General features: G+C 43.2%; 1 protein-coding gene across 2 annotated transcripts in view; it reads right to left on the reverse strand.

Moving 5' to 3' along the window:
- The window catches only part of Astn1 (astrotactin 1), a 324,436-nt gene that overhangs the window by 140,935 nt on the left and 157,662 nt on the right, over nucleotides 1–25,839 (reverse strand). The window contains exons 6-8 of one of the 2 annotated variants that reach the window (XM_041662555.1): nucleotides 23,932–24,081; nucleotides 22,923–23,090; nucleotides 13,812–13,896 (exon numbers count right to left, since the gene is read on the reverse strand). In XM_041662555.1, the coding sequence (XP_041518489.1) occupies nucleotides 13,812–13,896; nucleotides 22,923–23,090; nucleotides 23,932–24,081 (403 nt within the window). Of the gene's footprint in view, nucleotides 1–13,811; nucleotides 13,897–22,898; nucleotides 23,091–23,931; nucleotides 24,082–25,839 lie in introns of both variants that reach the window. The other variant, XM_041662554.1, reaches the window with a different exon arrangement.

A 25,839-nucleotide genomic window follows, 5' to 3' on the forward strand; every position in this document is an offset into this window, starting at 1 on the left:
TGGAGCAGCTTAATTCTTTGTGTTAAAGTCAAGCTTTCCATCAGGTGATTTTTTCCCCCAACTCCAAACACTCTCAGGACCTAGCAGGAAAACTCCAAGTCATGGCCTCAAGAGTAGACAAAGAGCTGCAGGCAATAAAGGAAGGCTGAGAAATGGTTTCCTCCTGGGAAGAGTCCTTCTATTGGTTATCCAATACCAACTGTCAGTCCTAAAAATATACACATGTAAGTAATATTTTAGGGACTGTAGTATATATTTAGAAATAGATAGAAAAAGAAGCCATTAATTTCACGAATTTGAGAGAGACCAAGGTAGGAGGTCACACAGAAGAGACTAGATAGGAAAGGAAAGGTGGGATACTGTAATAATATAATTTCAAAGAATAAAAATTATAGTTTAAAAAGAAACTAAAGGAATATACTGCTAACTAATCTAATTGATTTGTTTTAAAACAAGTGCACAGCTATAATCTCATCACAGGTGGTGTAGAGACAGGCAGATTCCCTGTCTGGACCCAGCCTAGCAGAATTAGTGAACTTCAGTTTCAGTGAGAGACTGAGTAAAGAAATAAATAAGGTAGAGAATAAGGAAAACACTTGATGCAGCAGAACTCTGGCCTCCACATACACATGTTCTCTCTCTCTCTCTCTCTCTCTCTCTCTCTCTCTCTCTCTCTCACACACACACACACACACACACACACACACACATACACACACACAGGGAAGAAGAGAGAGAACAGTTGGAAGATTTAGGCATTTTGAGAGGGGAAAAGTCTGGAAGCAGTTATCTGTACACAATGATCTGAAACACCAAGAAAAATTAAGATCCAGCCAGCCCACACCTGACAACGTTATTTGTTCTCAGGCACCCACCCTATACTGTACAAAAGTTCAGCATATTTTTATAATCTACATCAAGCTACCACAGGAATTGACTGTGAAGCACAGAAGGAAGGAAGTGCCTTCCTTTTTATTATAAAGGACAAAACTGACTGAACTGGTGAAAGTCACATGGAAATGCATTTTTATTCAGCCCAAAGATCTGTTTAAGAATCCATATTGCAACAATAGGATGAGCTGCCTCATCAAATACCATTGTACCCGTCACTAATAATGTTCAAACAGTGATGGGAAGCCCATCTGCTACAAAGACTGCTGGAGGGATGTCTATACAGAGTGGCACATTGGATAATATGACCTTGAGGTGGGCTTCTGCCTCGAAGTTTCTGCATTTGTCAGTGATCCAGCTGATACACTCCTGTTCTTGCCCCTAAAATTAGATACGTGACTCACCACTTCCATGAGGGAAGCTAAAATTTAATAGGGTTTTATATAAGACCTGTAGCTACCTCTAGAAAAACAGAGGTCTGATGATGTCTTTCCCAAACCACATGAAAACTTGATAATCCTAACTCGGTCACTGCCTTTGCCCATGGAGGACTTCGTACGACGAGCACGCTTTTCACTTATTTAGCAAAAATTGACTGAGTTCCTCTTATGCTCCTGGCAAGATGTTAGGATATGACAATGCAATGATACATGAGAAAATATTTTTTCCATTGTGAAATTTACACTCTGGTGGTAGATTTGGCTAGCCTCGCCTGCCAATTTGACATTAAAATTGCATCATTTGGTGTAAGGTCGTAGATGGACAAAATAGGTCACAACTAATGCTAACCAAGATTGGTGAGGACAGTCACTGTATGCTGATCCAGAATTTACATATTTATGAAGATCACTGAGGGCAACATATCTTATTTGGGTTTTCTCAATAATCCTTATGATAACTTTATTAAATTGATACTATTATTTTATTGTGAGAGACAATGAAATCAAGGCTCATAAAAGTAGCCAAAAGCCAAGGTCTTTTAAGTACAAGAAAGACTTGAGCCTATGTCTGTCAGACTCTGCTTCTTCTGGTATATTACACTGTCTCCCATAAAGGTTAAATATGAACAGGTGGGAGCTGTGGATGGGGCTCAGGGGTAGGCACTTGCCTAGCATGCAATAGGTTCTGAGTTCAATTCCCAGCACATAAAGTAAAATAATAAAACGGGTGAGTAAATATTAACCGAAGTAGGTAAACGTATGCAGTTTGCTGGCTAACAGGAAATAGCTTGAGCAAAACTGAGTTGAGTCCATTAAGAATATCCAAGAAAGAAAACTGAGTATGTCCCAGATGACCTGGTCCCTAGGTCAGGTAACCTGGGTAAAATGGGTAAGCCTGTCTTTCAGATGTGAACAACACATTACTCATTCATGACTCCCTGGGCAAGGGCTATGAACACTGCCCATAGCAAAGACCAGATCCAGTGTTCCATTCGCTCTCCTTTGTGTCAAGAGGTGGGCAACTGTGGACCTTTGGATGGGGGCCTACTATAGCTGGCCCATGCCCTCTGCTAAGATGAGTCACTGTGGCTGGATGCTGGCCATGATTTTACACTAACAATAGCACAAAAATACTCAGCAACAAATGCCTGTCCCCACAGACAGTCACAGCCTAGGGCCCCTCAGAATATATCTAGCTGAAGAGCCATTTTACCTGAATTGGACAGAAGCCAACCGCACTTACTGTGCTTAGGCCTCCAGCAAGGTCCCCCTAGTGACTTGTTATCCTCTGTAGGATGTTATGTCATTCTGAAAGAGTCTCAACTCAGAACACAGACTTACTGTTTGAATCTACTCTCAACTCTTCAAGTCTCTGTCTTTGGAAATCTAAAGCTAAATTTCAGCCTCGTCCCTGCTTTCATCTTAAGACTGTTGGGAACGACTGCCCTTGGAGTCTTTGACCAAACAAAGTCTTCTGTAGGAAATGTGGTTTTATATTCTTGCTTGTAAAATGGGGACAAAACCCTTAGCTTAAAGTTTTGAAGGAAGAATTAAATCTCCTCTACTAGTGTATTAGTATGGATGGGCAACTTCACATGATCTAGTATGATCTAGGAGATGAACATGTAACCGAAGGATTTTAGAGACCTCGTTAACTGAGGGTGGGGAGATGATCTTGAAGGATGGTGGTGCCATCCCTTGGACCGGGATCTGAAGATGCATTAAAAAGGAGAAAGCTAGCTGAGCACTAGCATTTATCTCTCTCTGTTTTCCACCTGTGGGTGCTATGCGGCCAGTAACCTTATGCTTTGACATTTCCACTGCAAGGGACCATACTTCCCAGTGGTGAATCAGAGTAAAAATGGACTTGCCACCACTACAAGAAAAGCAACAAATACAAGTACTTAGAAGGGTGCCTGCCAGGATTATGTGGAGACCACTTGGTTGCTATGAATGTGATCATCACAAGTGTGGCTCCTGTACCCTCAAGGGCCGAGGACACAATGCTTTAATAGCAGGCATGTGGAGGTGTAGTGAGCTGCGTGGTGTCACACCTGATGGAGATGTATAATCAACTCCTGAGATGGCTAAGGCCTGACCTATGCTATGATCACGCAATAATTATCAGCTGCCTGCATATGCGTGGGCCTATGGGCAGTGCCCACCTGGCAATCCGGGATTGGCAGCCCATGGCTACTTAAGGGCTGGGAGAGGTTTGCCCGAGGAGAGAGGGAGAGAGAGAGAGAGGAAAAAAAGGGAGAGAGGAAAGAGAGAGGAAGGAGAGAGGATAGAGGGAGAGAGGAAAGAGAGAGAGAGGAAAGAGAGAGAGGGGGGAGGGGGGAAAGGGGAGAGAGGAGAGGGGAGAGGGGTGAGGGGAGAGGGGAGAGGGGAGAGGGGAGAGGGGAGAGGGGAGGGGGAGAGGGGAGAGGGGTGAGGGGAGAGGGGTGAGGGGAGAGGGGGAGGGGAGAGAGGAGAGAGGAGAGGGGAGAGGGGAGAGGGGAGAGGGGAGAGGGGAGAGGGGAGAGAGGAGAGAGGAGAGGGGTGAGGGGAGAGGGGAGAGGGGAGAGAGGAGAGGGGAGAAGGAGCTAGATTGCTGTGAATAAAGTCCTGAAAACTGCTGCAAGAAGAGCTCCGGGTGTTGCTTTTTTCCTTGCTGGTCGAGGGTGGACACGACATGGAGGTAGGATGGTTCACTGGTCACATCAACTCGGCTTCAGATAGATATTTCCCAAAGCTGACACAGGTGTCCCCTCTGGTGACTGTCTCACAGTAGAGAAATCTGACTCCTCTTCAAGCCAGTATTTTCCCATGGTTATAGAGAAAAGAGGACCTGCTGTACAGCACGGATGGGCAGATGACGTCATGCTAAGAACCAGTGCCTGAAAGCCCCATGGGAGACTTGCAACTTTAGAGCTAATTGGGCTGATGTAAGCTCAGGTTTTGTGCAGCGGTGTGTAGACTCATTACACAGTCCTCTACAACAGAAGTCTGGGGACTCCAGAATGCAAAGGTCTTAAGTCCAAAAGCCAAGCACAAGGGGCAAGCTTGGCTCTAGCTGCATCTCCTCAAGTCAACATACTAATCTCAGTGAGAAAAACCTTGTGGAAAGGTTCTTAAACTAGGGGTTGTGGGAGATTTGTTTGTATTGTTGCTCTGAGCTCACCAATGGAGTTAAACATTGATTTCTTATTTTTAAATAAAAGAATAAAAGTAACAACTATAACTAGGTGGGGAGGTGACTACCTGGGAAGGGAAAGGGAATTCCAGTTATTGAACTCCTCCATGACATGATGAAATCAACATGGATGTGGGCATGAGTGTTCAAGGTGTTCTGTTCATCCCTCAGTGATGCTGACCAGCGGGCTACTGAGTTCCAAACAATAACACACACACACACACCACACACACACACACTTTGGGGTTTGTGTGTTTACTGCTTTACTGCAGGGGATAAAATTTTAGGAATTTTAGGTAACCTGGATTTTTTTTTGTTTTGTCTTTTTTTTTTTTTTTACTTTTTGCTGATTTTTTAAGAGTTTTTTCCTGCTATATGCACTTCTTTTATATGAAGCAAAACAAAACATTCAGCACAAAACTAGCTATGCTGTGACAAAATGTTTATCTTCTATTTTTTAAAATTATATATACCATTTAAAGCTTAGAAAAATGATTATAGCATGAGCAGCTGAGCAAGAATCTAAACTACTTGTCTAGGAAGAATAAACCTTAAAATTACTTTTATGGAAATTGCTTTCACAGAAATTGTAGGTGGTATAAATATCACTAATTGCCCATGTCTTAAAAAACATTAAGTAGGACTTTTGTTAAGATACATATCACACACACACATACAGACAAGAGCTTATTGATTTCTATTTTAAGAAGGTGTATGTGTGAGTGTGAGTAAGTGGTGTATGTACAAAAATGTATGCAAGTGTTTATGGAGACCAGAGAGTAATGTTTGTGTCCTGCTCCATCATTCTCTGTCTTATTTCTTTGAAGGTCTCTCACTGAACCTGGAGATCGTATGACAGCCAGTAAGCCCCAAGGATCCTGTTTGTATCCTCTACAGTGCCAAACATACATGGCCATGCCTAGGTGCCTTGTGAGTGCTGGATTTGAACTCAGGTCCTTGTACTTGCTAAGCCATCTCTCCAGCCTCTCATGGTGATACAGTTTTAAAAAACTATTCAGCACAATAGTCTTACATGCAACAAATAATATGAATTAATTAGCATTGCATGAAGAATTGTTCAGCATTTGAGGAACTGAAGTAGTACTACACTAAATGTTATAGTGAATGTGTAAGACACTACTTGCTGTTATTATACAGACTTGCAGAGGTGTGTGTACTAAAATTCTGGCCTGAATGCTAGACTCAAAAACCATGTATCTCTTCTAGCCCGCTATAACAGGTTAAAACTGAGTCTATTCCATTAGACATTGAGACTAACTACCTTATGGAAAAGTCTGAGAAAAAGAAAGCACCACAGAATTAGTTGTAGAAGTCTGCTGGGTCTCTTCCCTGTGTTTTGTGATTATAAAGGTTAGGCACACTCATTGTTAAACTATGAGAAAGAACAAAAAATATGCAGATGGAAGGAGGTGGCAGCGAGAACTTTTGATGCACCGAAAATGAAATTGGAGGAAATACACACAAATGGTAATAGCGGGTTTCTCTAAGCATAAGTTAATGAGTGAATTTCTTTTTCTATTGATTAAAAAAAAAAGATAAATAGCTCAAATCCCCAAGGGAAGAAAAATCACAGCATTCACCCGCCTGGTATTCCGAAACTGGAACCCGCAGAAACGGAGGGCTCAGGGAGCATTTTTAGTGGAAAACATCCATGCATTCAATAGAATATATGAATTCAGGACACTCGCTGGAAAGCATCGGCAAGACATAAAACATTCATTTCTATAAAATTGAAACAATTTATCTTCCATTCTTGAGCAGATGGGAGGGTAAATTGAGGTTGATTTTTTTTCACCCTGGTGGTCATGTTGGAGGAAATATGAGTATTCCCGCCTCCAGCACTGTTTAAAATAAGTCTCATGGTGCCTTGACTGGACTCGGCAGAGACAGAAGTCTGGTAGAGTGTCACCCCTCCTGTGGAGGGTAGGCAGCACTGTAGGTGGATGCCTGTCACTCAAATGGAGAGAGCTGGCGATGAAGATGAGTTTGCTTGCCTAGGGAAGGGAAATGAATACAAGCAAGTCTGCCACCCACCTAGCGCTAATAACTGACTCTCGGAATATTACACACTTTTCATTCCTCTCTCTTAAATATTTATCCAATTGATTTATCTCCACTAGTCAGTTGTTGCTGTACAGCTTGGGCACCAATTATGTGGTCTAAGATAAGTTGTTTCACCTCTGGGGCTCTCCACTTCCCAATCAGCAAATGAAAATAACGTTTTAGTCACAAACACACTTTTCTTTTCTCTGGAAAAGCATGGACTATTGAGAAAAGGATGTCCCCATTCACCAGAGGACCTGGAAGCTGCTTGCCTAGGAAGTTGTCTTAAGTTTGTCTGTGCTTTGCTGTCTTTTGAGGGAACCTGTCAAAACTACATACTCAGAGGCTGAGGAGACAGCTTAGTTGATAAAGCATGGTTTTGCCAGCTGAGGGATCCGAGTTTGACTCCCAGAAGCCACATGAAAACGTTAGCTGTAACACTCATGCTTCTAGTCCCAGCACTTGGAGAACAGAGACCGGAGTATCCCTGGAATTTGTTTACCAGCCATTCAGTTTAGCCTTAACTAAATAGGGCTCCAGGCCAGTGAGGGATCCTGCCTCAAAGAAGTGGGACAGTATTCTAGGAGATAACATCCTAGGTTGGCCTCTGGTCTCCACATACAAAAGCATGTGCACCCATATTTATACACAGACACACACATACACACACACACACACACACACACACACACACACATACACACACTACATTCCTGTTAAAAACCAAACCAAAACAACAACAGAGATATTGTATAGACTCAGGACCTTCTTCAAGACCAATGAAATTGAAATCACGAAATGGAGAAGTCAGAAATAGGGTTCCAAAATGATACATGAGGACTTGCTCCATGGACTGCACAGGTGTGCAGGAGCCACTCACTTGGTCACACCTTGCTCTTATGTCATCTATAAGTGACCAAGAGGGTTATGAGTGTTGTTCCTAAGAAGGGAGTCAAGGGTTATATCAAAAATGACCCGAGAGTCAGCAGCAGCTAACAGGGGGCCTTTGTGCAGATTAGAGGCACATACTGTTTGTCACAGAGGGGTCACACCCTGGAAAGTCTGTCTGCAGAGGACAAAGGACCTCTCTAAACTCAGGTGACTGACCAAAGAGTTTTCATGAAAACTGGACAAATAAAAGGTGTTTTCACTTGAGAAAATCCTTAAGAGTGAGGTCCTGAGTTTTCAAAACCATCTGGTGCTTGGGGGAAGATGCCGACTAAGCCATAGAGAAGATTCTGGCATGGACGGCCAGTTTCAAGTTCTGGCTTGCTCATTCAGGGAGGGGTGGCCTGCGGATTGCCAGTGGAATCAGGTTGCAGGCGGCTTCTGATGAGAAGGGACCAGGAGGTTTAGGCTTCATTACAAGAGCTTCCCTCTGACATTCTAGCTCTGAAATGAGGAGGGAATGATAGCAGCATTGCTGTGACTCCTGGAGGCAGAAGGGCAGACAGAGGCAAGTGATAAGGCCAAGCCAAACAAAAACAGAAGGGGAGGGAAAAAAGGAAAAACAAATAAATGGTCAACTAAATTAATTGAAACCTTTGTTAGGAATTAGTGACAACGGTTAGAAATGGGGGCGAGGAGCTAATGGGAAAATAATCCCATTTGTGAATGGCATGCCAGCGACAGGAACTGGGCACAGACAATGAGGTCTGGACTGAAGGGCAGAAGGGGGGGCACTGAAGATAAGGCAGCAGCTGGAGGCCGTGCTGTGTGTTTTATCTGGAGGGTTGGGGGAAGGTAAATGACCTCGGTGACATAGAAATAAGCAAGGGAGTAGGGTAAGAAAAGACCAGATGGTGGGCTAGAAATAGGTTCCCCAAGTTCAGGAAATGTTATGTTATCAGGGGTTATAACTCTTATCTAAGGCTTTTCCAAAGAGTCTCATAGGTGATCAAAGAAGTTCAGACAGAGCCCAAAACCCAGGAAGAACTTACAACTACACAGTGGCCTCTAGCCTAGCTGTGAAGATGTTTTTACAAACGGTTTAGGACATGGCACACTGAGGGCATGAGTGCCTGGGTTCAACTCCCCAGAACCTATGTCAAAGGCTGGCCTTTAGGGAGCATATTTGTAATCCTGGCTTCAGAGAAGTGGAGACAGGTGGATCCCCAGGATTTGCTGGCCAACCAGTGGGTGACCTCCAGTGACAGGCCCCCATCTCAAACAATAATGTATTAAGAAAGGAATGTCAATCTTTGGCCTTCTCGTGAAAGTACACACATGTGTATATGAACATACAATGTATCCATACAAGTACACACACACACACACACACACGATTTTGTGGGGTTTTGTAGGACACTGGTCTATATCAGATTGTATTTCCTGCCTAAGCAGTAACCACTGGATAAATAAGAATGAATTCATTGCGGAAACGGAAGAACGTAAGCATCTGGGATAATGACAAGGCCATCTCAAGGCAGTGTGGACCATATATGAGTTATTGAGTCAGTATCTGAGGATGTCCTGTGAGAGGTGTCATCTCTCTGGGCAGCCATGGGGAGAGGAGGCACTCTGCCACCAGGGTCATGCCTGACAACAGCTTTTAAATCCTCGGGAAAACACCTGCTCATTTCTCTCAGCAGGCCTTGCCCAACCTCATGAGTTATCACTGTCTTTACCCTTCAGCGTTAAAGCCCAATGCTAGTTTATATTTCTCTATTGGAGAATCTCCTTGGTGTTGCCCTCTGCAGCTGAGATGCCAGAATAAGTAATCAGACTATTATTTACCAGGAATCTCCAAAAGCATGAGTTTAATCTAATTGTGGTGTTCTGAAAGATGTATCTAGAGGCCCTTGAGTACACTTTTAATTTAACAAAAAGCCATTATTATGGTCTTTCTTAATAACTCCGAAGTATCTAAATAAATTTGGGTGTCTCTTTTTTCCTCTGATATTCTCATGTAAATCAATCTCTCCTGCTTCTTTCACCCTCATTTATTGTTTTCATTTCTTGTCTGTGAACATTTTCAATTTGTCTTTGCCATTCTGGCAAACAACTATCAAATGCAGACTAAGAGGCGCTGGCTGTGTCATGCAGCCACAGTTATGGGAGGGCAAGGAGTTACCTGGAAATTCCCACAGGAAAGACAAAAGACACAGTAACTATGCACTGGTTAGGACACCTGGGGTTCTCTCCCTGGTGATACAGAGTGTTATCACAGGAATGCTTGATTTTGTTGCCAGCATCAAAGGCCAAGGATATAACCTCAAACACCCCATGTTTATTAGAAATCTGTCTTTGCTTACGTAGTCCTGAATTTTTATTTTTAGTGAAAACTTTCTTCTTATGCACTGAATACTACGATCCTATCCTCTTTCACCTGGACCTCTTCACCTATGCAAGCTAAAGCTGCTGACTTTACTGAGCAAATCAATACATGAACGTCCCAACTTGCTAGCTATTTCCTGGGCATTGTTGGCAGGACTGAGACACCAGGATTATTGCAATGCAAGTCATTAATAGACTTTAGACAATAGGCTTTTTCTAATTCTTGGATACTCTTTTCTGTTTGTCTTTGGGACAGTTTCAAGAATATATTTTTTCTTGAAGAATCTAGATAAATAAAAGGCAGACGATATCAATAGGTTTTGAGCTTGTGTATTTGTGTGTGTTTGTGTGTGTGTATTTGTGTGTGTGTATTTGTGTGTGTATATTTGTGTGTGTGTATTTTTTTTGTGTATTTGTGTGTGTGTATTTGTGTGTGTGTGTGTGTGTGTACAGTTATTTGAGTTCATCATAAAGGGTTCTCAAATTACTTGTGTAGGAAGAGGATATACAACTCCTTTAAGGACCTACTCTCTATTAACAGGTCTAGGATCCTGTAAATGGGTTTTAGTGCCTGAAGCTTTAGTAAGCAAGACCTCTTTTGAGAGCTAACTCTTACCCATTTTAGCTTTCTCTCCTGGCCATGTGCAAGACACTTTTAAACTAAATGGAGCTACTTCTCTACCATTCCTGGAAATTCAGGCTTCTCGTGTCCCTACCTATCAAATAGAACAGCTAAAACGTTCTCCATGAAACTTCTATTCCAGTTCTTCAACCTTACCTAAGTCACCCCTTAAGGATGCTCTCATTGACCTTTACTCGAAATCTTTCTTTTGATATAGGTCTTGGAGCTCATTGCAATTGTTCATTATATGCCCATCTTTCTATGGGGACTGTTAGTTCTCCCGGAACATAAACTCCACCTTGTTCTTAGGCAGACCTGAAGAGTAATGAGGTCAACATTTGCTGAAAACATGATTAAACCGAAGAGTAAATGATAGAACACAGAGACGAGAGAGTCATTCTATAAACAAATTGTCATTCGTGCACACATACTCACACACTGTACTATCATACAGACATTACATATTTACACAAAAACACACGCACAGAGAGAGACACACACATATACACCACACATAACACACATACACACACACACAACTGTATGAATTAGAGGCAGCCTGCAGCTGTATAAAGTTTCAGCTGCAACTTCTCTGCTTTACAGAAGCATCCATTTGTAACTTTTTGTGTGAATGTCCTTTATCGACATTCTTCCTTGTCTGAAAGGCACAAATGCCTTTCTGCCACTTTTCCCTGGCATATCAACCTTAATTTCTCACTAAAGACTATTGCCAGACCTGAATTTGGTATCTCTGCCTAGAATGAACCCACTTCAGTCTTAACATAGGTCCTATCAGAATGTTTGCAGGGAAATATCAGTACCCCGTATATTGGCTACTCACCTTCACTGTCTAGAACATTAAATAAAAATTCTAGGAAAATAAGCTCTATCATTGATTTTTTCCCATAGCGCTCCAATATGTATCATTATTTGGAAATCTGTCAGTTTTCAACTCAAGTGGCATTCTTTATATTCAAACCAATCTCAAACAATTTTTGGAAAATCATCTAAAGAAACACGGCATTTGTTCAGTACCCTGATTTAAATCATGATGCATGGCATCTTCTACTTTTCACTTATCTTTTTATTTCAGGAGAAAAAAAATGCATCCATTTGTCTGGCATTGTTTTATAAATATAAACTCGAGCTGCTTATCACTTCTGTTCCAATGTCCTCAAGATACTCACTCCTCTCTTTCCTCCTAATAGTTATTCTATGATTTTATTAGTGTCCACAATGAGACCTCATAGACAGTGAAGATCATAGAATAATGGAAATTAGAGATGGAAATGACAGATTAGGTGTCTTTGTCTATTTCCTGGGGCTAATGTTCTTGTCAGTCTGCAGCTCAGTGCTTTAGTCTGTCTTGTTCCAAATGACACCAGTGCTGGGACCTCTACCATTTCCCCCGGGGCTCTTGTCTGCATCCTAAGACTGTCTCTACATTCAGCCACAGGGAATAACAAAGGCTTTGCAATTACCAAGTGAAGTCAGGCCCATCCTCACACGCTATGTCTGCCAGGCTAGGGATGGGGAGGCTTGAGCGATTAACCACCAAATCCAATCACTGCAGAGGGCTAGGCTGGATCATTTAGAGCAAACGTGAAATGATATTTTGTAGTTGTTTTCTTCAGTGGCAAGATTGCAGGCTATGAGATAGAGAGGTGGTTATCCATCACCTTTTACAACAATTTCCTCGGTAAGAATTGTGGTCAGCTGAGATTCTCGGCCATCACATAAGCTAAAGGGTAGGCTCCACAGTAACTGTGAGAACCAGTCGGCAGCGATGAGAGTCAGGGAGCAATGAAGAATTTAAATAGTGACTGTCGTTCTATATCATACCTCACTTGACATCTATTAGTCAAGTCCTCTACTCTCTCACCAAACACTTTTTTTTTTTAAATCCTGTGGGCTGCCTATCTGCTGAGAGCACAGATTCCATTCCCATTAAACCATTCTTTATTTTCACTAACACAAGAATTGTTATTCTCACTAACACAAGACTATGTTGACTTCCCTAGCTTTTCTGACCTGTGACTCAGATTTCCTTTTCCTAACTTCATTGACTCTTGTTCTCATCCCTCAACTTCACCCAGTTCCAGAACATTTGGCCTCTTCCATGTCTATGGGCATCTATCAAACCTTGACTAGTCATTGGCTGGCTAAGTCATCGGAGCTGAGTTCTTCTCTCCCCTTATCATAAATCACTCCCTCGGGCTCCTCAATCACTTTTATTGCTCTTCTCCAAACTCTCACCCATTTGTCACCATATTTATTGCTTTGAAAGTCAGAACTACACAGGCAAGTCTAGGTTTGGTTCATCAGAATCACATAGAAGGGGTTGATCATGGACCCAGGGGTGAGAGTCTCTATGGGAATGTCAGCAATAACATTGGTTAATTTTTTTTCACTTTGTCAGGCTGCAAACACGGGATTTTCAGTCTAGGAAATCACTTACCAACAAGTTTTGCCTCGATTTTCTTCTGATTCTCCCTAGTCCACTGATTGCTATTAATAGATAGCATTTATTAATCCTTCCTACCATTTACCAAGTGCAGAAAGCAAACTCTCAGAATTCAAAACAAGTCACAAAAATTCCTTTTAAAAGTGACAATACAAGCCATACACTGGTGATGGTTCTCTAATGATATTTGTTTACTTAATTTCATTGTATCATAGACTTAAAACCTATTAACTTGGTAAATTTATGACATGTATGTTTTATTACAATAAAACAGTCAAAATATAAATAATAATAATAATAGGCAATAGATAAAGTAGCTACTTTTCCCCAGTCACATGTAGTTGCAAGAACGTGAAAGTCATACAAAGAAATGGCAACTGGGGACCAGGCGCAAATACTCTTCATCAACACAGAGCACTTCCTGAGTCTCATATGTCACACCTGCTGGCAGTGCTGGCGGCAACATGTTTTGAGGCCTGTTAGTCTCGCAAAGGACTCATCAAGCTCCAAGAGAACTACAGCAGAATCTGCATGGCTTCACGTGTCTCCAAAAAAATCAGCAGCTAAGTTCTGCCTGTGGAATTCTCATGGATGGAGGTGGAGTGGAAAGCAAGAGAAAGGCAGTTTCATTTTCAGATCCCAGCTGGAGGCTGCAGGGCTGCGAGTCAGAGGCAGCATCGCCTGATTCATAAATGGAGGAATATATGGCATGGACGTCATCGGCATGACATGACTATGGAAAGGCACAGTGACATTTTTACTACAGACTGGTCAGAATTCAAGCACCCATGAAGTCTACTTCTTTGTGCACAGTTACTCCCATCGTGCCTGCGAGACAAAGCAGTGACATAGAAACTGCCGACTTGCTGTCTCACTTACCCCTGGTTTGTTCCCCATTCGTTCCGAATGCAAAGATGCTTGTGGACAGGATCCTTCATGTAACCTTCGTAGCACAGACATTCCCCTTAGCATCAGGGTAGAAAGAAAAGAGAAACACATGCCAATCAACTACTGTGTCGATGCTTGAGAAAATCAATGGGAAATGATCAGATTAATCCCCGACTTCGTTAATAGTGTAAGTGATATAATACAGCCCACTGCGTCACACACACCCCTTGCCACTGCCCTCATGAACAAATCTCCCCATTTTCTAATGCATGATAATTTTATTCTTCGAGAGATCTTAAAATCTGCAAAACACTTGTGTGAAGGCGCTGCATGCACAAAGACCATCAAGTCTTTGAGGAAGGGGACATTTTATGTTTGCTTTCTCAATAACACAGCAATTAGCAAGTGATGGGTACATGTTTAAAGTCTCCACATGTGAAGTCTTTCTAAGAATCTGAAACCTAAGTATTGTTACTATATTATGCTGATAAGGGAAGCCACACCTTGGACAAGGTATGAGACTTGTAAGCCTCTTAGAAATGAACCTATGACGATGTCACTTGAGATATTGTCATCATGCCATGCTTTGAGTGCACAGAACTGCCATGGCATTTAAAGGAGGTTGCAGTTTTTCTCTTCCGTTTTGGTGGGAACTACATTTTCTAGTGAAAAACGCCTGGTTTTCTTTTGAAGGTAGTAAACAAGTATCGCCTACACCCTGCATAGCTCAGCATCTTCCTGCTCTTCCTCATCATTAGTTTTAGGGAGCTTTTTGTTGTTGTTAGTTTTTGCATACCAAGAGGTCCAATAGGCTTCTGGAATTGCATACAAGATTACCTTTTTGTGGGTTTCACCCTTGCCAAGGCAGGGTTGCATGACGTTCATCCAGTTAAGAAGCAAACGTGAGACCTCCCAAAGAATTGGTACCCATAGCTCTGTTGAGTACCAGTCCTGAAGACAGCAGCCATTGCTTCCTGATGTGACTGTTTTTGTATATGACGGTACTTATCTCTGAGCCACTGTGACTTGTTACACTAAAGCATTTGCTTTTAATCTTCTAATGACTGCTTATTTAATTTATAACCAGTGAAATAACAAAGTGTGATTTCCCGAAATTAGTAAATAACAAATTTACAAAGGTACCAAGTCCTGAGGAGACAATATACATACAGTTTATTTATCTCTCAAGGAAGAGAAACAAGACGGATATAAATAGGATAGCAGCTTTAAATGCTATTTCCTCTTTATTTAGATAAAACTTAATAAAAGTAGAATGTATTTGATATTAGAGGAGAAGAGTCTGAACAGTGTGAGCAAGATAATTTTTGTATAAGAATTAGCTCATGCATTTTGAGATTTACCTAGAAGCTATTGCCTCCCAGGGCCTCTATACCAAAGAATAATTACTTGACCCCCATCCCCAAACACTCAACTGGTAGACTAATGAAAATGGGTAACTTCTTTATTTTAGATAAATCTAAGGAGTATTAGAGATGAGTACATTGTTTCATGTCCAGCACATTCTGACTTTAGTATCACAGGCTATATTGGAACCTACTGACCCACTTTGGGTCCAAATTTATTACCTTCCCTGGTACTGGGTTATAGCTACAAATGACCATGGAAATTAAAGTGAAACATCAGAAAATATGGCTTGAAGTTGGGTGATTAAAAAAAAAAACCTGCCACCAATGGCCACCTTTTGATAAAAGGAAAGAAAAATAAGATTTAAAAAGCAGGTACTAGGGCAAAGTAATAGGAGAATCAGACTTTATACCTTAAGAATTTCAAAGAAAGTACAAACCCTAAACTGCAAAGTATACAGGGCAAGAATAAGGTTAATCTTCTCAAACAGGTAGGCTTTTCGTAGGTACTGTGGGCATTAATGACTTGTCCTGTGTTGTGACAAACTTTAGGCAAAGGCAATTTATGGTGACTTTGGCTCATCCATACAGTCCTTCACAGTGGCAGGAAGGGCGCCACCTGCAATCAGGAAGCAAAGGATGATAAATGTTGGTCCTCAGCTGTCTTCACCCTTAGTATGCAGTCTGGGACTCTAGCCCATGGAACAGTAACTGTTACATATAGGACAGGTCTTCTCTCCTCAGTTACCATAAATAACCCCTCTAGACATGCTCAGAGGCTTCCTTCTTCCATGAGTATGAAGGTCTTGGGAAGCTGGCAATCAATACTAACCATCAAATTACGGTTCAAAGTTAAATCATTAAAATGTTTAGCCTAAGTATGCAGCTCAGTGGTAGAGTATGTATTGCTCAACTATAAGGACCTGAGTTTGGATCCCCTGCACCCATATATAAGTCAGCACAACAGTGTGTACTTGTGCACACACAGGATATATCATAATATACATAGGAAGAAAAAAGTAAATAAAAATTTAATTGGTTTATAATAAACAACAGCCCAAGTATAAAGATATATTTATGTATGTATGTATGTATGTATGTATCTAAGTCAATTAACAAGTTAATAGCTCAAATATATCTTTTATATTCTTCTGGTTGTCCTTGTTGCCATTAGGCATGAATAGAATGCTAGTAAACAGGATGTAACCATAAGAGAGTGTTGAGCACAACATTCTGATTCCCAGAATGGTCTCAACTGGAGCTGGGGATGCAGCTCATTGGTAAAATACTTGCTCAGCATGCATGAGACCTTGTGTTTCATCCTGGGCATCACACAAACTAGACATGGTAGAGAATGCCTTTCATCCCAGCACCTGGGAGGGAGAGGCAGGAGATTCAAAAGCTGAAGGTCGTCCTCAGCTATAGAGTGATTTCAAGGCCAGCCCGGGCTGTATGAGACTCTGACTCAAAAACAAACACAGAACAGGAATATTCTCGGCTGGACACCTTGTCTAGAACTAAGGATTAACAAGAAAGAGAAGCTTCTTCTACATTTGGTATTTGGTTACCACAAAACATGTAAAAATAAATTCACTAACAACTCCAGGTTCAAGCAGAGACCTATTTTCCTAATGACGTAAATACCTACCATTTGTGTAGCGCATTTACCTTCTCAAATTGCTTTCGTGGTCATTATCTCCACATGAGGCTTCCATCACTTATTGCCATGTGGGGACATACTGCTGACAACAGATAAAGCTTTTCTCCACATAATGGCATATGCCACCCAAAGTCAGAGAATCAGAAATTTTCAAACATACCAGGCTAGAGTTTGGGGATATCCAAGATCTGCCTCTCAACAGAACCTCATTTCTAGAATCCACCGAACTTCCCTCTTCTTTATTCCTCCTCAATCCAGTTTGGCCATCTATACTTCAAGGAGTTCAGACTTGATGAGGAAAGTTACTATGGAAACCAACTGCTAAATCTTGACTTTAAGAGGGGTTTCGTGTAAGCACAGACTCCGACTGTTAGCTGTGAATTTTAAAGACCCCACAAGGGTGTTGGATGCCCTCCTAAACCAAAGTGTTACAGTCTCCGCATCTGCTGTGACAGATGGCAGGGAACACATGAGGCGCGGACGCTGTGGCGGTGTACATAGGAATCCAACAGAGAGACATGTCATGGCCACGGAAAAGTGCCCAGCAAGAAGAGAGTAACACGTCACAGCGGCTGCAGGAGCTATTTTGTGGATCACACTGTCAGGGAAGAAAGCCCACGGCAAGATGTTGGCACAGGGGATAGAGACCTCCATACCTACTTTTGCTTGGTACCTTGGGGATAAACACCTTGAGCTGCCTTTCATGGTGAACAGGCAGAACCTTTGCTCATTTTTACAGTTGAAGGACTGAGTCACACAATCTCATCTAAGAATTAAGAAAGGCCTTGAAGCAAAGGTTCCTTGGGTTGACTGTGTTCACCACAGTTTGTTTTATTATAAAACCAAATTAAGGCCAGAAGCCCTGAGTCATTACACTGCTTCAAGTAGTGGTTGGCTTTTATTAAATAGGACTGGCTGTCCCTTGTCTAAAAAGAGAAATGTTCGTCTGGACATGGATAACACCAAATTGCCTAATAATCCCCCACAACTGGGCGTTAGCAGGAAAGGGGCAGGCCCAGGTTTGAACAACCCCCAGGAAACTGAGAGAGAAGACTTGGAACATGCTGAAGTTCACCCTGAAGGAAGAGGAGGTTTTGATGGAGCTACAGACATGAACTGGGAATGAGTGTACACTCTAGGTTATAGAAACAAAATGGGGGCTGAGCTCTCCTGATTAACTGGGTGAAAAAGTGCCTGAGACAGAAAGAGATGGGGTGTAGAGAGGGGGGAACACAGTGGCTCAAAACAAGCAGAGAAGCTGAGGCTGAGTTGTCTGGAAACCTGGCCGGTGCCCCTCAGCAGCATGATACATTTTGACCTGTTCATGTCAGCCATAGGCCATAGAAAGATCTGGGAAACTAGGGATCTGGGGAAGACATATTAGATAGATACTAAAACAGCCAAGTTTGAGTTTTCATGTACGCCTGTGCTCCTTGCACACATTTAAAAAAAAAATAATAAAGACTGCAAAGCTTGAAAAAGGCAATGGAGGCTGTGGCCAGAACTGATGTGGCTGAGAAGTGAAGCAGGTGTCTCGGCCTCGGCTGCTGTGCACATGGCAGAGCAGAGGCTCGGAACAAGCAAGGAGGAAGCCAATGCAGCTAGGTAGTCTGCTGCCAGCAGACAAAATGAAAACAAACAACTGCAAAGTGTTCCCCTTAGAACTCACAGGAAACATCAGCCTTAGATGGGACCCAGTAGACACCACACTCCACAGACTTAAGGCTTTGTCACTGTCTCAGAGATGCTCCTGAGAGGACAGTCTGGCAGGGTGGACAAGAAGACTGGCAGTTGGCAAAAGGCCTCATCAGAAACTGAGGCTTTCAATAGTCACTAAGAAAGAAAGAGAAGAATCCTAAGCCTACCATCTAGGTTCCCTTCCAGAAAGGCAACATTAGGAGAAACATCGTAAAATGATCAGACTTGTGAATTCTGGTATAGCATGCACCCTGAGCTTATAGTTCAGCTGGGCTATTAACTAGGCAGTGGTTAGGCAAGTTTGGCAATACACTCTAAAGTGAGGATAAAAATACTGTCACTTTGTAGTATTGTGAAGGAGTTTTGATTGTCTAAGCTTGGTGACAACATGATAAACACTGCCTAGCATGCTTTCTTGTCACAATCATTTCCCACCTGTCATTACAAAGCGGTGGGGAGATAGACCACAGTCTGTTGTGCGAAGTCCTCAGCAGTCTGAACAGAACTTAAAAGCATCCTAGATCTTCCCTTACCCGGGTCCTAGGACTGACCCGTCACAAGTTGGTATCTGCTAGAAGAGGATTACTGTCCTCAGCGAAGCTGCAGGTGGCAGGTACAAACGTCTTGTCTCTACTTTCTCAAGCCCACCCACGCATAACCAGTTCTGGGATGATTAGAACATTTGCCAGTGGCAGTTTACTATTGTCCAGGCTGGTCTCTGAGCTCCACCCCTCTCATGTAACACGGTGTCAGTGGAGGGGAAGGCTGGAACTGAAATAACCCAGCAAGTTTCCTATAGCCCTGGTACTTTTGTAGCCCCCCCCCCCCACATCTTTAGGAGTTCTGAGATCATGATGGGGGTATAGGAAAAGGGGGAACACAACCCATTTCTCTCTTTTAGCTCTTTTGTTCTTCCTTTGGTGTATTTGTAGCCCATCTCAAACTCAAGTGTCTAAAGCAATATCATTGTGTCATGCCTGTATAGGCCAGCAGGGACTAATATGGGTTCTCTGGGGCTAAGATCAAAGTGCCTTCAGAGTAAGTCTCTACAGAGTTATGCTCCTTTCCAGAGGCTATGAGCGAGAATCTGCTTCCTTGCTTCTCCCCCTGCTAATGGCTGCCTGCACACCTGGTTCATGACTCGTCCTTCATCTTCAAAGTATACAATACCTTGATGAACCATTCTTTCATCATGGTACTTTGACCTGTTCTCCCTTCTACTTTGAAGAAGTATTGTCATTTAATTGGGACACCCAGATAATCTAGGGTAATCTTGCTTTTGTAACACTAGCTGTTAGGCAACCTCAGTTCTATTTACCATTTTACCTTCCTTTGGCATGCAACATTACACACCTACAGATTGTGGGAAGGGGGATGTGGGCATCTGGTGGAGTGAGTCCACGTTTCTGTCTCTCACACCTGGTGTTGTGGAGTCCTGTGCAGATGATGTCTAAATACACATGTAGATTTGGGACACTTTTAGGAAGGCTGCCTAAGGGGAGCTCCAGGCACCAAAGGCTGCTCCTTCCCATTGCCTGAGCATCTGTGTTTGTGTGCTTGTGTGTTTATGGGTACGTGTGTCTGCGTGAAAAAAATACACAAGTGCATTTGCACAGCCCTATAAATCCATATGGGCAGACCCTCAGCTCGGCTGGGAAAGCGCATGTCCCAACACTCTGACATTTCCAAGTAAGCTAGCTGGAGGATTGCAAAAAATAACGTCGCCTTGACTTGGAGCCAATTCCCACACTCAGCTCTTTGGAGAAAGGCTCTAGGATGGAGTGTGGGAGGCGATAAAGTTTCTTAGTGATGAGCGTGTGGGATGACCACATCATTCCATGTGCAGAGAGAGGCAGCACGGGAGGGGGGTTTTCCAATTCCAGCGTTAATGAAAAAGAGAGGTTCCACAGCATCGTTTCTCAGCTGCCACACCAAATGGAGATGTCCTACCTTAGCTTTGGTGCAGGCCTTGGGTTCCTATTTTTAGCACCCTTGTGACTTTCTAGTTGGGAATTCATTGGTTATCACAGATACCAGGAAACCATTTGCAAGGGAGGTGCTTCCCGAAGTCATTTTGTAGGAAGGATTAGAAGTTCTATATCTGGAAGGGGCTGAAGGGTAGACAGGAAGACTTCCTTGATACAGACAACAACTTCCTGGCACACCCATCAGGAATGAATGCTTAGTATAGGTTACATCCTAAAGAGCTGAATGACATACAGATTGGAGTGGGTATCTGGACATATTATGTTACCTTCAATAACCTGATTTCTGCTTGCTTTCATGAAAGGTTATAGACAAATTCTCCTTGTAGGTAGCCAAGGGACTTAGGGCAAATTAGGCCCAGATAATCAAACATTAGGTAAGGTAAGAAGGTGGTTGGTGTCCAATCCTCCCAAAGCATAGAACACCCAGTCCCCTACTTTCCACATGTAACTGTGGGCCCTTTATTTCCTTTCAAGGCAAAAAGGAAGCATGCTAGGTTCTCTGGAGTTCTCGTTGCTCTCAGAAGTGAGTTTAACAGCTAAGATTGTCCCAAATCCTCCTAATCCTAACCAGCTGGAGAACAAGGGTACCAGAGGCCAGCTCTGCTTCATGGAGAGTTCCCACCTCTGAGACAAGCTCTTTTTAATTTCTTCCAAGCACGCTAGCTTTTGGGCACAGTACACAGCCCATCTGTTTGGTTTGGTGTTTGCCTTGACAGCGTAGGAGGAACGGCGAGTAAGCACCGTCTTAGACATCAGATGTTGAAAGTGCTGTACTTTCTCCTCCATATGGGGACCTAGAATCTCTGTCATGGGCCCACGTAAAATAAGTTTAAAACCTAAGAACATGAACTTTAGATGTCACAGTTACCTGCTACTTTCTCAGAGAGATTTAATAATAAAGTACCAAAAATGCACATTGTATATCTTGGAACACATCTGTAGAAAGTCCTTGCTGAACACCCTGCCTCTCTTTCCAGAGTTAAACATGGTAGACAAAGATCTTGAGGATTTGGCTCATGACTCCTTCCTTTATTGCTTAGTATTGCACCACTTCTCCAGGGAAATTCTACCTGTGATATTCTAGTTCCTGAAAATGGTCTTTGTGTAGAGTCCACTCTTTATGAACCTCTTACTATGGTTTGAATGTGAAATTTTGTCTATAGGCTTCCGTGTTTAAATACACAGTCCCCAGTTGGTGGCAGTGAAAGGCTGTGGAAACTTTTGGACAGGAAGTTTAGCTGGCAGGTATAGGGCCATAGGAGAAGAGGTTTAAAGGTTCTAGGCCAGCTCCATTTCCAGTGAGAGCTTGTTTCTGGTCCGTAAAGATGTAATAAGCCATGCCACCACTCCCCTCCATCACAGGCAAAACCCCATATACCAAGCCTTCCCTGTCATGATGGACTGTGTTCCCTTCAACTACAAGCCAAAATAGATCCTCTCTCCTCTAAGTTGCTTCTGTTAGATATTCTGCCGTGATAACCAGAAGAGTAAACCCTTTCCCGCCACGCAAGTATACATCTTTCTGGCATAGAGACCCAGGCTCCCGAGCACGCATGCTCCTGGGGTAAGGCAGCAGCTGCACTTCACACCACCTGAATCTGAGCCTTCCTCAGAACTACCCTTGTCTTGCTTGATGGAGTAACACACTTAAATATGTCTACAGCCTTTGTGCAGTGATCTATCTCTAAGATTCTTTGGAAAAAAAATAATGTCCCACGTGCCCTACATTTCCTTGTGGAGAGGTTTGTTTTAATAGTACTTATAAAAACAAAAAATTGAGAGCTTTCTAACTTTAAAGTAATGAGACTGTTTAAATGAGCTGGGATACAAATGCCCAATGCAACAGCAAATGGCCATTAAAATGTTACTGAGGATTATAATTATGGAAAATTCATACGACGGAATATTAAGGATACAAATTCAGGAAAACTCAGCTAGACTTCCTATGCTTCCAGGAAATCTTTTTAAAAATATGCATTGGCTAGTGTTGGAAAGAAAGGACATAAAAAGTTTTAAAGTGATTTATCTAGGAGACAGAAATACAGATGATTATCATTTCCTTCTATACTACTTTAATAATAAACATGAATTAATTTTGCAATTATAAAATGGCTAGTCCCAGTAGGTAGATAATGACAAAATGGGCAATGGAGGTTGTTCCAAACTGTCCTTTTTATAATAAGGCTGCAATTAAGATCTTGTCCAGGCTCCTGCCAGACTATTGCAGGTTTTTACGCTCAGTGGCTCAACACATGGTGATATCCATGGGCGGTCTACTCATGAAATGGAAAGGGGGCAGTGGAATTGGGAGAAATGATTTGAGTTTCAAGGGAGTGATTGCAAAAGGCATGCTCTCTCTGACAGTTACCCGCTTCCCGGTGCTCCCGCCTACCAGTTTCGGGGTCACATTGGTGTTCACAAGGGTCCAGGAGCCGCCGGGCACAGAGGTCCATGGCCCAGGGCCCACTGGAGTTCTGCTGCGAGAAGAGAATCACTTGGGCAGGGTTCAGCCAGTCACTGGCATCCAGCTGGCTTCCCTCCAGCAGGATAAAGCGGCTCCCTACAGGGTGACAGAGAAGAAACGTGTCTGCAGATGCACACACAATACATAGGCGCAAGTCATCAGAGATAAGCGTGTTCTAATCCAGGACCATTACACTCACCAGCCCTTGCCTACCATTAGTACTAGTACGAGGGACTGGCAGATGGAGGTTCTGCCTTCACAATGACTGCTGGGAGGCCAGAGATATTAAACCTTCCAGCTATATCCTCCCCTATTGCTGTGCCTCGTCCCATATTGCTGGAGTGTTCCTCAGGGATAGAGGGACAGAGTGGCTCTGTGGTGACCATGGCATGGCTCCATCAGACTTAGCTACAAGGTGTTGGCACTGGGTCAGGTAACAGTGACCCACTGCCTGTCATGGTGTGCCCTGAAATAGCAGGTCCCCGGATGCTGTGAACATCCCCACCTGCTTCCAGCCTTGCAGCAACCAGAGAACAGACATTAACAAGTCAATTAGGTGCTTTGGGTTTAAATGACTCAGGGACTCTCAGAATCTCTCACCTGGGCAAAGCAAACCAAAGCATGGCTGAGCCTTACACACCTCGACTGCCCCAGTTAGCTTTTCCTTCCTCGAGTACTAAAGGACTGTGGCATCTATCCACCTGTAGCCAGTGTGCTTTGCATTTCTATGGTTGTAGAGAAACGGAGATGACCCATTCAGTTAGTTATTAGCTCAATTTCTTAGGTCATCGGTGGACAATCTAACTGTATCCTCTTCCTTCCTGTTTGGAGCACATCCCTCTTCCCCACGACAGTGGCCCTTATTTGGTTTGTCCTCTGCCCAGCCTAAAAACTGCCGACTGAAGAAGCTGTCATCTTCTCGGCAGAATGAGCTCACCATCAGCGATCAGGTGCTCGGGGACATGAAGGGTGATTTTGACAACAAGAGGGCAGCTGACGTGCGAGGAGCACACGAGGCCAATCACACAGCTGGTGACGCTGATCAGGGTCAGGGTGGTCTTATTCACAGGACTTCGGGGAGAGCCCACTGAAAGCAAGACAAAAACAGGACACGGTGGTAAAAATCCCAGCACTGACTGTCTGACTTGACCTTCTACTGGCAAACAAGCGTGTCTGGTAAACCTAACTCCCAGCCATCAGAAAATATCTCCACTATGTGGCCTCAGGAAGCTTCATTGGGGACATCACCTGTTGAAGAGAAAGTGAACTTGACCACCTGGTGGCCTTCAAGGTCAGTAGTGGTGAGCTGAGTGCATATTCTCTATGATTTGACTGGGTCAGACTCACAAGAGGACACAAAGAGGACATCTCTCCCTCTGCTTCCCTAGCTGAGTTCAAAATTCTTGGAGGCAAAATAGTTTAATCGCTGTAGTGCAATCCCGTTGCTGTTTGCAGAGGGTGCTCTAAAGCCAGGCTCCCACAATGTAAACCCAGGCTTCCAGGAGGAACCTCCCCCAGTAGAAGAGCATGCACTTCTTCTATGGTGTGCAATGATGCTGTCACACCAGAATCTTCTCCTCCATCCAGACACCACTGGAAGGGATGGAAATGCAAGAGCTTACTTTGCTCATTTGGGGGGACTGGATTTTCTCTTGCTCTTAGATGAAGTGGTGGCAAGAAGAGGGATGATGAAGGGGATGGCACTTGGAGGCAGGATACATGTGGGAGGGTGAGAAAGCAAGGCAATGGAATGTATAGTTTTTCCTGGAATTTTCTTATTTATGTTAATATTTATTATTAATAGTAATGTAAGTCCAGTTAGGGGAGGAAACTGTGCTAAGTTTCTTTGTACATTATTTTCTGGTAAATCCTTGTCTGTTCATAATACACACCTGTGAGCCTGGAGAGGGACTGTCTACTTTGCAGAAGAGGGAAATAAGTCTCAAGTAGAGGCCCTAATTGTGACAGCTAACACTTACGAAATGGTCATTATGTGTCAGGTACCTGTGCTCAGAGTTCTACAGGGCTCACACCATTGAATAAGGCTTCATGAAGTAGCTGTCATAAGAGGCTGCAGAGTGAATCCAGAGCCAACTCTCTATAAAGGACAGAGCCTTTGGAACTGCTGCTCTCAGGAAACACGGGGATGAGTGTGGGTTTCAAGACCACCCATCTATCAGTGTGTGGGCTCTCCCAAGGGACTGTGGAGAGGGCTGTTGGGAGGATGAAATGCAGAGGCTGCCAATAACCTCTGGTTCTTGTGAGTTGGAAAGGTGCTATTCACACTGGGATCTTTTCAGCATGGAGTCCAATTGCTCAAACTTAAAGATCCACCCAGCCCAGCCTCTGAAGCAGATCCACCATAGTCAATACCTTCTAGCACCGAAATACCACGTGTCCCAAACTATACCTATCACGTTTCTCAAAACCCAGCTTCCTGACCTATTTCCATTCTCCAGTTCTCAATTCAAACAACTTCATTATGCCCAGCTCTCTCCCGGCTTGCTCACCGGACACACTTTCTCACCGCCAAGGTGTGTGTGTGTGTCTTCATTTTGTTTAAACTTTCATATCCATTCTCTCATCTTACCTTAGGATTCTGGGGAGTATCTGTCTCCCCCTCATAGATACACCCCTGGCTCTCAGCTAGCATCTCTACTGCCTCAAGAGGAGACCTCCACATAGCACAACTGACAAGCTAACACAGCAGTCCAAGACTTGACGTCACAACAGGGTCACAGCTTCCTGGATTCTGCCGGTCTTTCAGCTTCCTTTTCTATACCACCACAAGCACGCACCCTAGACTTTACCGTAGTAAAGCTGTTTCTCAGCTTTCTCACCAGAC

The sequence above is a fragment of the Microtus oregoni genome, unplaced genomic scaffold (assembly GCF_018167655.1).
Source record: "Microtus oregoni isolate MIOR12 unplaced genomic scaffold, Mior012 000013F_ref0000133, whole genome shotgun sequence".
In the NCBI taxonomy this organism is placed as follows: Eukaryota; Metazoa; Chordata; class Mammalia; order Rodentia; family Cricetidae; genus Microtus; species Microtus oregoni.